The sequence below is a fragment of the Fukomys damarensis genome, unplaced genomic scaffold, assembly GCF_012274545.1.
Source record: "Fukomys damarensis isolate Sample0158 unplaced genomic scaffold, DMR_v1.0_HiC HiC_scaffold_24, whole genome shotgun sequence".
In the NCBI taxonomy this organism is placed as follows: domain Eukaryota; kingdom Metazoa; phylum Chordata; class Mammalia; order Rodentia; family Bathyergidae; genus Fukomys; species Fukomys damarensis.
In genome coordinates this window covers 4,486,182-4,499,046 of record NW_022900936.1, presented here as the reverse complement: position 1 = coordinate 4,499,046, position 12,865 = coordinate 4,486,182, and the positions used below count along the sequence as shown (strand labels likewise).

General features: G+C 52.4%; 2 protein-coding genes across 4 annotated transcripts in view; one reads left to right on the top strand and one right to left on the bottom strand.

Annotated features, from left to right (window-relative positions):
- The first annotated feature begins 5,722 nt into the window (after window positions 1–5,722).
- Window positions 5,723–8,191, top strand: LOC104870765 (ral guanine nucleotide dissociation stimulator). Its single transcript, XM_010636525.1, has 5 exons — window positions 5,723–6,166; window positions 6,363–6,556; window positions 7,050–7,097; window positions 7,508–7,692; window positions 7,929–8,191. Exons 1-4 carry the CDS (start codon window positions 5,996–5,998, stop codon window positions 7,677–7,679), a joined length of 585 nt encoding a protein of 194 aa, XP_010634827.1. The 5' UTR covers window positions 5,723–5,995; the 3' UTR covers window positions 7,680–7,692; window positions 7,929–8,191.
- An 83-nt stretch (window positions 8,192–8,274) lies between these two features.
- LOC104870764 (interferon-induced GTP-binding protein Mx2) overlaps window positions 8,275–12,865 on the bottom strand; it is a 22,565-nt gene continuing 17,974 nt past the window's right edge. The window contains exons 13-15 of one of the 3 annotated variants that reach the window (XM_010636522.2): window positions 12,566–12,642; window positions 11,464–11,697; window positions 8,275–10,227 (exon numbers count right to left, since the gene is read on the bottom strand). In XM_010636522.2, the coding sequence (XP_010634824.1) occupies window positions 9,997–10,227; window positions 11,464–11,697; window positions 12,566–12,642 (542 nt within the window). In that variant the 3' untranslated portion in view covers window positions 8,275–9,996. The remainder of the gene's footprint in view (window positions 10,228–11,463; window positions 11,698–12,565; window positions 12,643–12,865) is intronic. The other 2 variants (XM_010636523.3, XM_010636524.3) reach the window with 2 other exon arrangements.

The window sequence follows — 12,865 nt, the reverse complement described above, 5'->3', positions numbered from 1 at the left end:
ATAGGATTTAAATGTAATAACTAACCAATCATCATAGAGGTAAAGCTTGTTACTAAGACTAATGTATCCCAAACCCTATAAAAGCGGCTTGAAATTGCTTTTCAAGGTCTCCAGTCTCCGACTGGCAGACCCACTGCATGCTGTGCTAATAAAGTGCTCTTGTGTGTTGCATACATGAGTGGTGGATCTTCTTGGGGATGCAGCGCTCAGGCACAACAGGGATGGCTGGGTCAAATGGAACATCTAACCCTAGTTCTCCAAGGCATCTCCACATTGATTTCCACAGTGGTTGCACCAGTCTGCACTCCCACCAACAGTGGAAAAGGGTTCTTTTCTCCCCACATCCCCGCCAACATTTGTTATTGGTTGATTTCTTGATAGCAGCCATTCTTTGTGGGGTGAGGTGGAATCTCAGTGTTGTTTTCATCTGCATCTCTCGAATGACCAGTGATGTGGAACATTTTTTCATATATTTATTTGCTGCTTTTACTTCTTTGTCTGAAAAATGTCTGTTCATTTCAGGCACCCATTTTTGAATCAGGTCTTTATATATTATTATATATTATATTATATATCAGGGGGCCTGATTTTTTGAGTTCTTTATATATTCTAGATAGTAGTCCTTTGTCTGAAGAACAGCTGGTAAAATTTTCTTCCCACATTGTAGGTTGTCTTTTAGCTTTGTTGGTGGTTTATCTTGCAGTGCAGAAGATTTTTAATAAGATGAGATTCCAGTTGCTGATTCTTTCTGCTAGTTCCCGTGCTACTGAGGATTTGTTCATAAAGTCTTTTCCTCTGCCAATGTCTTCAGGAGTTCTGCCTAACTTATCTTCCAGTAAGTTTAGTGTTTCTGTTTTCATATTTAGATCTTTAATCCACTTGGATTTCACTTTAGTGCATGGTGAAAGATAAGGGTCTATTTTCAATCTTTGGCAGGTTGAGATCCAGTTTTTCCAACACCGTTAATTAAAGAGGCTATCTTTCCTCCAGTGAGGACGGTCAGCTCCTTTGTCAGAGATGAGGTAGCTGAGTACATCTGGAGTTGTTTTTGTGTCTTCCAGTCTGTTGCACTGATCCTCAGGTCTGTTTCTTTGCCAGTACCATGCTGCTTTTATCACAGTGGCTTTGTAGTATAGTTTCAAATTGGAAATTATTATACCCGCTGCCATGTGTCTGTTGCCTAGGATGGCTTTTGCTATTCTAGGTCTCTTATGGTTCCAAATGAATTTTTGGATTCTTTTTTCTAGTTCTGTGAAATATAGTGTTGGTTTTTCAATCGGCATTGCATTGAATCTGCATAGCAGTTTTGGTAGTATGGCCATTTTCACTATGTTGATTCTTCCTACCCAGGAGCAGGGGATATCTTTCCATTTTATTATATCCTCTTTGATCTCTTTCTTCAGAGTGCTATAGTTTTCAGTGTAGAGGTCTTTGGCTTCTTTCATCAGATTGATTCCTAGATATTTCATTTTTGGGGGGGTGCTATTATGAAAGGAACTGTTTCCCTAATTTCTCTCTCATTGAGTCTGTTGTTTGTGTACAAGAAGGCTATTGATTTTTGAGTGCTGACCTTGTATCCAGCTACTCTGCTAAAAGTGTCAATTAAGTCTAGAAGCCTCTTTGCAGAGTTTTTTTGTGTCTTCTATGTAGGGTGTGAAGAATGGTCTTTAAAAACAAAATGTATCGGGCTGGGGATTTGACTCAGTGGTTCCACTGCCTGCCTCAGAAGCATAAGGGCCCGAGTCCAATCCCCGGTACCTAAACAAAACAAAACAATAAAAAGTATCATAGATTTCTGGTGAGGCTCATGGTTCCTCTATTGCTGCTTGACAAAGTTCCAGCAATGACGGGCCTCGGGTTGAAAGCATCGCTCCAGCTTTTATTTTTGCTTGCACTTTTGATTGGCTCAGTTGTAATTACGGGCAATTTGGTTTTAGTAAGGAAACCTGTACAAGCTACTTCTGAGAAATAAGTGTCAGTTGTGTCAGTCACTGAACCCCTAAGTGCGACCCCTAATCCAGGGGCTTTCTTTGAAGGGGTTTCCAATTTTTCAGTAATTGAGGATTTCACTCCAACAAAAGCCCCCCCAGCTTTCTTCCAAGGGTCCAATTACTTATAGGGATCCCAGAAAGGTGCTCAAAGATTTGTGGCCAGTAGGCAATCCCCCTTTTCCTACACTTGGGCTTACATAGATGGAGTTAGAATGGTGTGGAAAGATGAAAAAAGAGTAAGATATCAAGATTTACCCTTTGCAGAAAGAATGAAACATTCAGGAACACGGTGATGGCTACGCACTAAAGAACAAGTAAATACTATTTCCAGGCAGCCAAATAGTTATTATAGAAAGGCTTATTTAAGTGCAAAATACTTGCTTTCTGACTATGCAGAATAAAAGTTTAACCAAGAAGTTGAGTAACCATAGTACTTCTTTACTAAAACCTGCCAAGAGTTGGCCGCAGTCTTTCCATTGTGGCTGAAATAGACATAAGAACTTTAAAAATGGAGGCAAACTTGGATTGATCTTTTGATTTTGTCTTCATTTACACCTTCACTAGGAAATTGTTTGATTAATAATAGCTGAGGCAGTAGATAAAATGTTCCCCAAAATAATAAAATAGTTATGTGCTGTAGTTTATTGGTAAAATAACCTTAAAAGTTTTTATCCAAAAATTGTAAATGTATGCCGATTTCCGTGTGTAACCTTTACTATGTGATACAAATAAAAAAGTCCTCCAGTGTTCAAAAGGCACAGCACCTCATACCTATAGAGTGTGTCTCATTCCTTCACTCCACAAGCACCAACTCCAGCCCTCCTCCTCAGGACCTGAACTCTCGCCGAGGCTGGACCCCGGCAGATTTCAAACCAAATTCAAAAAAGACATTAAAGTATTCCATAGGCTTGAGTTTATAAAATACTGAAACCCATGCAAGCAAAAAACCTTTGCTTCAACTATAAATGGTCAAAATGTGCATCAGTAACTGAGGGCTGTGCCGGCCTCTGGGTGGCTGGCTGGGCCCTGGGCTGTGGGCACACGGCTCTCCCCTCCCTCTGGGGCTGGGTGGGCAGCAGGGCAGGTCTGCTGTGATCATGGAGAGTCCACTAAAAGCAGGGACAAGTGGCCATGTGTCCTTGTGCTGAGGATACAGCAGCTTCTCAGAACAAAAGCAGCAGAAGGCCCCTGCTGCCACCTGGAGTATGATTCCCTAAGGAATCCTGAAGTCCCCAGGGTGGCAGAGGGCCCAGGCAGGGCCAGCAGGAGAGGGACCCCCTGGGCACGCCCAGCAGGGCCCCAGACACAACTACCAGCTGTCCAGACCACGTGTGATGCCAAGGAGCACAGGACTGAAGTCTTCTCACAGTTCCCACACTGGGACCCACTCTGCATTTGGCTCTGTTGGTTTCGCAGAATCAGATTCCAGGTGGGCACAGCCAACAGTGACCTCTGGGGGCCCCCTTCCAGAGATTTGGGATGCAGTGGCCCTGCAGGCATAGAGCGCTCAGGTCCCCAAAGCGCCTTTCTCATTCTTCTCACAGTTCCCACACTGGGACCCACTCTGCATTTGGCTCTGTTGGTTTCGCAGAATCAGATTCCAGGTGGGCACAGCCAACAGTGACCTCTGGGGGCCCCCTTCCAGAGATTTGGGATGCAGTGGCCCTGCAGGCATAGAGCGCTCAGGTCCCCAAAGCTGGCCTTTCTCAGAACAAATCCCATTAATATCATGATATGCACTGGGCACCCAATCACTGAGCTTTCTTTTTTGTGAAGAGCGCGCCAGAGAAATTACACATCTTACTCAGGTGCCACTGCAAGGTGGAAGGAAGGACTCCGTTGTAGATGAGAGTGCTAAAGACCACAGTCATTGCTGCCCCAGACTCTGAGTTACCTCACAATTTATTACAAGTAGATCAGAATCCAAACACAGTGGCCCTCCAATCAGAGCCGATGCACAGCTTTCATCTGTTAAGTCTTAATAGAACGTGGCCATGTGCATTCCTTTCTGCACTGAGTATGGCAGCCAGAGTCACAGAGAACAGGAGGACAATGCCGACTCGGCCTGATATCATCAAATAAATAGAATTGATGTCTGCTGAGTGTTTCTTCCAAAAATATACACATTTTTCTCAGAAACACATGGAACTTTCTCGAAAACATGCCATGTCTGAGGTTATAAATCAGTGAGATTGATACTCATGAGCTGAAAGAGTGCCCTGTATATGAACGGATCACAGTACAATAAGACCACAAAGCAGCAGCAAAAGACATTGCAGAAATTCTGCAAACACATGAAGATTAAACAATGTGCTGCTGAATAATCAATTGGTCTCAGAAGATTCCAGGGAAAAATTTAAAAGCTCCTAGAATGAGATGATAATGGAAGCACAACACAGTAAGCCCATGGGACACCATGAAAGGAACTCAAGGAAAGAATTCCACAGCTGTGAACACATACATTAGAAAAGTACAGAAACGCCAAATAAATCACATTATTAGGTACTAGGTGAGAGAAATTACAAAGATCAAACTACAAATCAATACAATTGAGACTAAGTAGTAAGAGTTAAGGCCACATAAAAACTAACATACAAACTCACCCAATATTCATAAAATTGAAAAGAAAGGACATTGCCAAATTCATTACTGTAGATAACACTCCCTGATACCCTAATCTTAACATTAACACTAAACCATAAATCAAACCCTACACTAAAACCTAAATCTAAACCTTGAACCTGACCCCAACCCTAAATCACAACCCTAACACTAACCCATGAACCTAACCCTAATCTTAAACCTAACCCCTAAACATAACTCTAATAGAAGCACAACCATAATATTAAACCTAAATCTAACTCCAACCAAAATTCTAGCAACTAACACTAACCCTGAAACTCACCTTGACCCTATCCCAAAACACTTAGCCTAAACCCAAATTCACACCCTAATCCTCATCCTACCCCTAACCTTCACGGTAACCCCCTTGTTATGGCTAACCCCCAAACATAATACTCACACTGACCCTAAGCCTAAACCCTAAACGTATTTGTTGACTCTGACCACAAACTCTAATCCTAGTTTCTAAAACTTAACACTAACCTCAACACCAACTCAAATCAAACATTAATTCCAACCCCAACCAAAACCCTGAGGCCTACCTTAACCCTAAAACCTCACATTATGTAAAACCTAATGCTAATACCCAAGTCTAAACTTAACCCTAACTACTAACCCCAATAGTAAAAACTAAACATTACCCTAACCAGAAACCCTAATTCTACCCCTATAAATGACAGGGAAGCTAAAGCCTAACACTAACACTAACCCCCAACCTTAATCCTCACTCTAACCCACATACTCACACTAAATCCAACACTCTTCCAACCCTATTGCCAACTAACCCCCTCACCCTTTGCTGCCTCCTCTCCCTAACAGTCTGGAATCCTAACCCTACATTTCCCCACCATCCAATATACTTTATTAGCGATGTGTTTAGTGATGAAAATCATACACAACATGGCCACAAACCAAAAACTTAGCCCTAAGATTAGCATGAAGAAACCATAACAGACCCAATCCTTACATGAACCCTTACAAGACACATAACCCTAACCCTGACCTTAACATAAAGTCTTCACCTAACCTGACTTCAGTTTCCTGAGCCAACGGACTACACAGATGTCGCCCTAACCTGCACCAAAAATCTAACTATAATCCTTGACCTGAGGATCCAACTTTTGACCCTAAGCCACCTGTCTCTGCCCACTGAGAGCTGGCGGAGCTGGGGATGCAGGGAGAGTGGCCCAGGGTAGGTTGGGTTGTGTGTGTTTTGCACATGGTAGGTTGGGAAGGAGCAGCCAGCAGTCTGGGATGACTTTGTAGAAACGGTTAGACGAAGGGTTCCCCAGGAAGTGACCTCACTTCCTTGACAACGGACCAAACAGAACTCAGAACCCCAGAAGCTGGTGGGTTTCAGTTAATCGTGGAGAGACTGAAACATGGGAAGGATTTTGTCGTGTTGCTTCCCAAATGGCCCAGGCTCAGGCCACAAGAGATGGTGGAGTGGGGGCCTTTTCCAAATGCGGACACGCGGGGACAGCTGTCACACCTGGCGCCTCTGGAGAATGAATCCAAGCATCCCAAAGGTGACCCAGGACAGCCCAGAGCAGGTGAGAGTCAGCCAGCCCATCGCGCTGATCACCTGGGTGGCCCCAGAACCCTGCCCGGGATGTGTGAGGGTGAGTGTGCGTGTGTGTGTGTGAGTGTGAAAAGCACTGACACTTTTTCTGAGCTCTTTCAGTTGGGAGGTGAGCTCTTCCGAGTTGGCCACAGTTTCCAGAACTCTGACCCTTGGGTCCCCCTCAGGGTGAAAAGGGGTCCACCCTGAACAAGGAGGAGACTGGCAGAGGCAGGACCCTCGAGCCAGGCACCCTGAGGAAGCTGGTGAACCAGCTGGTGCCCGCGCATCGCCGTGCGGACCCCTTCTTCGTGCCCGCGTTCCTGTCCACCTACAGGAGGTTCACCAGCAAGCAGCAGGTGCTGGACCTGCTGTTCCTAAGGTGCGCCCCACCTGCACGCCCTGGGGGCTCACCAACGCCTGGGTGGCTCTGGGGAATGCCCTGAACCACTCCATGCCCCAAATGGCTCAGTGGAAACTGGGGTGCGCAGAGGAGCCCCTCAGATGGAGTACTCAGGACCAAGTGGGCTGAGGCCAGGGAGCACTGGAGCTGCCCCAGGAAGGGGCTGTCTACCTGGGCCTCACTTTCCTAGTTCTGACCTGGATAAACCAGAGCAGGGACTCCTGAGGCAGACTGTGCACCTGGTACACTGAGATGTTGGTGCAGGAGCTGCTGTTTCCTCCCCTGCACACGTGTACACACCCCCTACAGCCTGGGTCACCTTTCCTGTCATTGCCCTGTCTGCAGGGAGCAGCACAGACCATGCTCCCAGCCTGCTCTGCTTCCAACCCCAGCCGGAATCAGTGGGTCCCCCAGAGGACCTGGCAGGTGGCCCACTGGGTGTTAAGACACCGCCCCCTCCTGGCCCCTCTAGGTACGGGTTCTTCCACCCCAACAGTGAGGAGGACAAGCAAAACAAGAGGTGAGAGAGCTGAGGGCTGAGAAGGAGGTCTGGGCTCGGGGAACCCGGGTCACACACTTCCCACTGCTTCCTGCTGGAGGGCTGTGGTCTGGGGCAGCGCCTGCAGGAGGAGGAGGACAGAGCTGGGGCTGGGGCCTGGTGAATGTGGGAGCACTGGGTGTCTGGGGCTCAGCGCAGGTCCCCGTTAGGATCCAGCCCCACAGCCCAGGCCCAGCCAGGTGTGCCCACTCCTGCACGGTGGCCAGACAGGAGGTGTGGGCACAGACTGCTCAGCCGAGGCCCCACACCTCTGCCCTAAGCCCAGCTGCTCTTGGGCAGGGCAGGCTCGGCCTGGCAGCCCTACCTCAGGCACCATGACAGGCTAGGGCAGGGAGAGGCCAGGCTCTCACTCTGTGCACGTCCGCCCCCAGTGCCCTGTGCTCCATCCTGGAGACCTGGTTGGCCCAATACCCGGAGGACTTCTGCCAGTGTCCAGACCTGGCCAGCCTGAAGCAGCTCATGGCCAACGCACTCATCAACCTGCCTGACTCAGACATCGTTCTGCAAGTGTGCAACCTCCTGAGCCAGTTGGATCCCCTCTGAGTACGACGCCGAGGTGAAGAGACCGAGCTGGGTGCCTGAGGGCAGGGGGGCAAGGCCAGGTTGGGCCCCTCCGGTAGGGGAATCCAGAGGCTGCTGTTCTGGATGGGTGGCCCTGAGTTGGGATGAGGTCCTGCTGTGGGCTCAGGGACCCAGGCCTCTCTGGCAGGAAGGGGCCTCCTCTGCCAGGGAAGACGCAGGGAAGGGCAGCCATGGAGGAGTTTTCTCTTGACCCTCTGGTGCCTCCTCTAGTGTCAGAACTGCCTTCCGGAGCAGCAGCCATCAAGAGACCCCCAGGAGCAGGGCAAGGGCGGGAGCCTGCACCAGGATCTGTGCCACCGCGGGATCTGGAGCCAGCACGGGCAGCAGCAGCTGGGCCTGACTCCATACACCTGGCGGGTCCTGGTCCTGCTGCAGGGCGTCTCTGTCTCCAACTCTCAGGCCTCCCCACCATGCAGGGCTCCCTCCCCTCACCTGAGAAAGTCACCTCTTGGTTTTTCCTGTTTCCCTGTCTGTATAAGTATTTATTTTAATAAAATTTAATTTTTTTCTATTTCAAAATCCACATTCAGAGGCACCAAATCCTCAGGCCGTGGCGAGCACTCACAGCACTGCCCAGTGGCTGCCCAGAGCCCCTCGCAGAGCCCCGGGGACCTGAGGGAGGACACACGCGGGACCTGCTAGAGGAGGGGCCTGAGGAGCCAGAGTTGTGTTGTAGGGGACACAGGGGGGCAAGGGGCTGCCTGCGCTGGGCTGAGCCCAGAGAGAGCTCCCTGATCCCCGAGGCGGAGCTGGGCGCCCTCCAGCTACACAGTGCCCAGACTGACAGTTTGAGGACTGGAAAAGCCAGGCTCAGAGGGCGGCAGTTCCACGGAGAGGAGCAAAGGTGTCTGAAATGGCTGCTAGGCCCTGCCTCGAGCAGAAGCGGGCATGGAACTGGCGAAGTGGGCCTGTGGGAATCTCACACAGGTGTCGGCGGGCACGGCCTGGGAGGAACCCACCGAGGTGCCCACCCACTCGAGCCCCTCCCAGCACAACACCAGGGCTCCCCACTAAATTCACACCGGGGACCCGAGGGCCTGGACAAGACCCGGCCTCCCTGAGACAGTTCGGGCCCACAGAGGAGCACAGGCGGGACACAGAGGTGTGAAGAGGTAAGGCCCTGGGTGCAGGGAGCACTGCCCTCCCTCCACAGCACCCGTGTTTCCTGGGCCCTGCCAGGAGTCCTCTGAGCCACAGACACAGAGGGTTACCAGGAAAGGAGGAGAAACCAGAATAAAGGCCCCAGCTGCCCCAGCTGTCAATGCACCTGAAGGCCCACACCTCACTGGGCAGTGCAGTGTTACTCTGCTGTGACGGCACCTCTGACGGGCGCCCTGGGAACAGCTGGGGACCGTACCCCTGGGGACCTGCAGGTCACCTCTGCTAAGAGCACTGCCCTTTCCCTGAGCCCCCGCCTACCTGACGGGTGACTGATCTGGAATAAGGGTTCCTCCTCTCTTCCTGCTGTGTTTGTCCCTCTGCTCTCTCAAACCTTGGGGCAGATTCGGCTTGGCTGTGCGTGTTCACGTCTGGATCGCTGAACATGTTTAGTGCATCATCGAAGGACCAGAGGCAGGACTGTGGTGTCCCCTGCTCGCTGTGCTGGGAGCACCTGAGCTGTGCGTGCATCCTCTGCCCTCTCCACCAAGCATGGGAGAGGAATTGACTCTGCCCACTGCTCCCAGTACAGCCTGTGCTCCAGACAGGGTCTGTCCCTGAGCTCAGAGAAGGGCCTCACATGTGCCTCCTAGTCCTGTCACTGTCCCCTCTCTCCGACCCTTCCTTTCCCCGCCTGCCAGGGGCAGCTTGGTGTCCATTGCTTTGTGCCACCTCTGCCTCCTGCTGTTGCTTTAGGTTCCCCCAAACACAAAGCTTAGTAGGCAAGCGTCACACAGTAGCCATTTATCAGGAACAGAGAGGCCGCTGTGCAAGCACCAGGCCGATCCTGCTGCCCTGGTTCCAGAGAGACCAGGAAGGAACCTTCCTGAGCTGGGGTGGGGGGTTGGTGGGGAGGCAGGGTCCCGTGGTGACATTCTTGTCCCTTTCTGGATGGTGGCTTCTTCCCCCAGCATGCAGCCTGGGCTTTGGGATGGGCTGTCTTCTTAGCGCTGAAACCAAATTGCACTCCCGACTGCTCCTGGTTCCCGTGTGCTACTGGATAACAAGCGGAGGTCCGGCCTCCAACCTCTGACTGCTGCATATCTGTTAAGCCGCTACCTCACCCCGCGCAGCTGTCAGGAGAGCCCTGGGACCTTCTCCCCTGGGCTTGGCAGGAGGGTTAACCGGGGAACTTGGCAAGCTTGTGCCGGGCCTGGCCCAGCCGTGCCAGCTGCTCCTTCAAGAACTTCCTCTTCTCACTGGTGTCGCTCCGCTCCTTCAGGAGCCAGGCGCAGGCCTCCTTGTCTTGCAGCAGCTGCAGCATGGCGCTCTGCAGCTGCTGGCCAAACACCTGCAGGACGTAGTACTGGATGATCAGGGGGATGTGGGTGGACATGCGGTTGTGAACCTCCTGGAAGAAGGGACAGATCACAGAAGTGCTGAGTGGCAAGTCCAAGGAGGGGGACCCGGATCTCACCACCAGAGCATCTGAGGCTCCAGGTCTCGAGGGAGAGAAACCATGGTCTGGGTTCAGAGTCATCCGTGTCCCTGGTACTGGGCCAGAAGAGGCTCCGCATGGGCGCACAAGGACCCACAGGAAACAGGGTGTCAATGGCCACTGAACCTGGCTTCCCTGATCATCACCCTGATCCTAGAACGAAGCGGGTGAAATATGCTCGCCAACACTCAGGCCCACTCAGGAACTTTCACACTCGCCTGCATTATGGGAGAGCACCCCATGCCTTCTGTGGGCCAAGCCTCGGGCTGTTTGGCAGCATGGTCTGGGTCATGACAGCCTCGGGCAGGAAACTGGGTTCACGCGTGGCCAGAGTCCCCACGGCCTCTTTGTCCTACCCCATGTCCTCCCTGATCTCTCTCTCTCTCTGACACACGCTGACCTCAGGATTGTGACACGTGCTGGTGGCCCAGCAAGTCCTGCTATCCCTGTGGGACTCAGTTTCCTTTTCTGGGAGGCAAGGACAACATGGCCACAGACGTCCCCGGAGGGTGAACCACAGTGAACCCACTTGTGAGGAGGCCAGGCAAGTGACCAGCACCCAAGTATGTCCTTGTAGGGTCGGCGAGTGTGGGTCTAACATAGGACGTGGGTTCCGGAACCAGGGTGACCTGGGCAGGACCTGTCCCCAAGGGAGGGAGGAGAGGAGACAGGGCACAGGCAAAGGGCGGCTCCTGGGAGCAGGAGACACAGAGGCCCGGGAGGACATGACACACCACTGTCAGGAAAAACTCGGAGCCACTCTATGCAATTGAGAGCCTTGTGGCCACAGGGACGGACTGGAGGAGACTGAGCCAGAGACGTCACCCAGCCCTGTACTGAGAGACCGGTGAGGGTCAGATCCTAGAGACACAGAAAGGAGGATGCTGGGTGCTGGGCCTGCAGCCGGCAGCGCACAAAAAACCCACTGGACACAGAGAAAGCCCAGGGGCAGAGAGGCCTGGACCAGGCAGCAGTCGAAGCCAGTGTGCGGGGCTCTAAGCCCCCAGAGCCTCTGTCAGCTGAGGTGGAGCTGCTCCAGGGCACCACACGCAAGCTGGCTGATGGCCACCTGCACCCACAGCCCAGGCACTGGGCCTCTCAGGAGAAGCGGAAGACCTCGGCCCCGGGCCTGCAACACAGCACACACACCTGGCAGTAGGCGTTCAGGTGCTGCAGGATTTCGGCCATAGCAGTGTTCTTTGCATACAGAGAGACCTTGCTCCTCCGCTCCTCCTCCTCCTCAGCTTCCTCCTCCCTGGCCTTCTGCAGGGCTCCCCGGTAGGCCTGGTCCTGGCAGTACACGATCTGCTCCATCTGGAAGTGAACTCGGATCGCCTTCTCCGCCGCTGCTTCTTGACTCAATTGAATTTCTTCAATTTTGTTCTACAGGAAGAGAAAGTTGACTGAGGATCCTCAGGAGGCCAGTCCACAGCTGTGGGAATCAGGTAGCCCCAGAGGCCTGGAGCAGCGGCCGCCTGGCTGCCTGCCCCCACCCCCACTGACAGAGCTGCGGCCCGATCCCACCCGGGGTTGGGCCCTGCCTGCCCTGTCCTCAGCCGGGGCTCAGTTTCTCTCTTTGCTTCTCTGTGGCTTTGCAGTCTGAGGGGAGGCCATGGCATCTCCCCGGTGTATGTGCGGCCAGGAGGGGCACAGCTGGGCTCAAAACCATCCAACACGGGTCCTGTCCCTGCCTTTCAAGGCTACTGAGGAGAAGACTTTTCCCAGAAAACTCCACACCCTCCACCGGGCTGGGCCCGTCCCCACCACTGCAGAGAAGCGGCACTTGTGCATTCAGGACCATGGGCCACTCACGCAGCCGCCCTCTGCCTTGGGCTGGGGGACGTCAGAGCCCGGGCCCCTCTGTGCCAGGAGTCCTGTCCTGCTGGGAGCCCTTGAGGCCGGACTCTGGGCCACACCTGTCCCATCCTCCCCTTCCCCACGGATCCCCACTCTGTACTGAGCCTCCTCACTGAGTGTCCCGGTGCAGCGTTCACCTCCAGGCGGTCCTAGCTCTCCTATCTGCTATCCCATGGCTACAGGGATGGGTTCCACTTCCTGACTGTCAGCGTTTCATTTCTGAATCCCCACCCCACTGCTTTATCCACACATTGCTGGGGGCACCGGCAGGAAGAGTCCAGGGAGCCAGAGGAGTCTGAGGACTCTAAGCAAACGGATCCAAATGTACGCAAGAAGTGTGTGTCCTTCTGTCAGGGTTACTGATTCTTCTTTAAGAACGTGTTGTTGGCTTTACCTTGGTGGTTCTGTGGAGGTTAAAAAACTCAGTAAAGTTGTTTTCAGAAACACCCGTGAAGGCCTTCCGGACCATATCTGAGCAGAGAGAGAGAGGGGAGTCGGTCAGTACTGGCTCCCTTATTCCTCACTGAGGCTGCAAAACGCCCAACTTTAATGGCCAGAAGCAGGCTCCCGTCCCTCTCCTCTCCTCCTCCCCACCTTCCTCAGTTCCTCTCCTCCTCCTCCTTCCCCTGTTCTCGCTCCTCTTTCCCTCTGCCACTTCTCTGTTCTCTGCACTCTGCTCCTCCTCCTCCTCTTC

Excerpts from the sequence above, each read along its gene's own strand:
- LOC104870765 (XM_010636525.1), top strand. The coding sequence starts at position 5,996 with ATGGGAAGGATTTTGTCGTGTTGCTTCCCAAATGGCCCAGGCTCAGGC. Across the intron at positions 6,167-6,362 it reads CCCAGGACAGCCCAGAGCAG|GGTGAAAAGGGGTCCACCCT; the intron begins GTGAGAGTCAGC and ends GGTCCCCCTCAG. Across the intron at positions 6,557-7,049 it reads CTGGACCTGCTGTTCCTAAG|GTACGGGTTCTTCCACCCCA; the intron begins GTGCGCCCCACC and ends TGGCCCCTCTAG.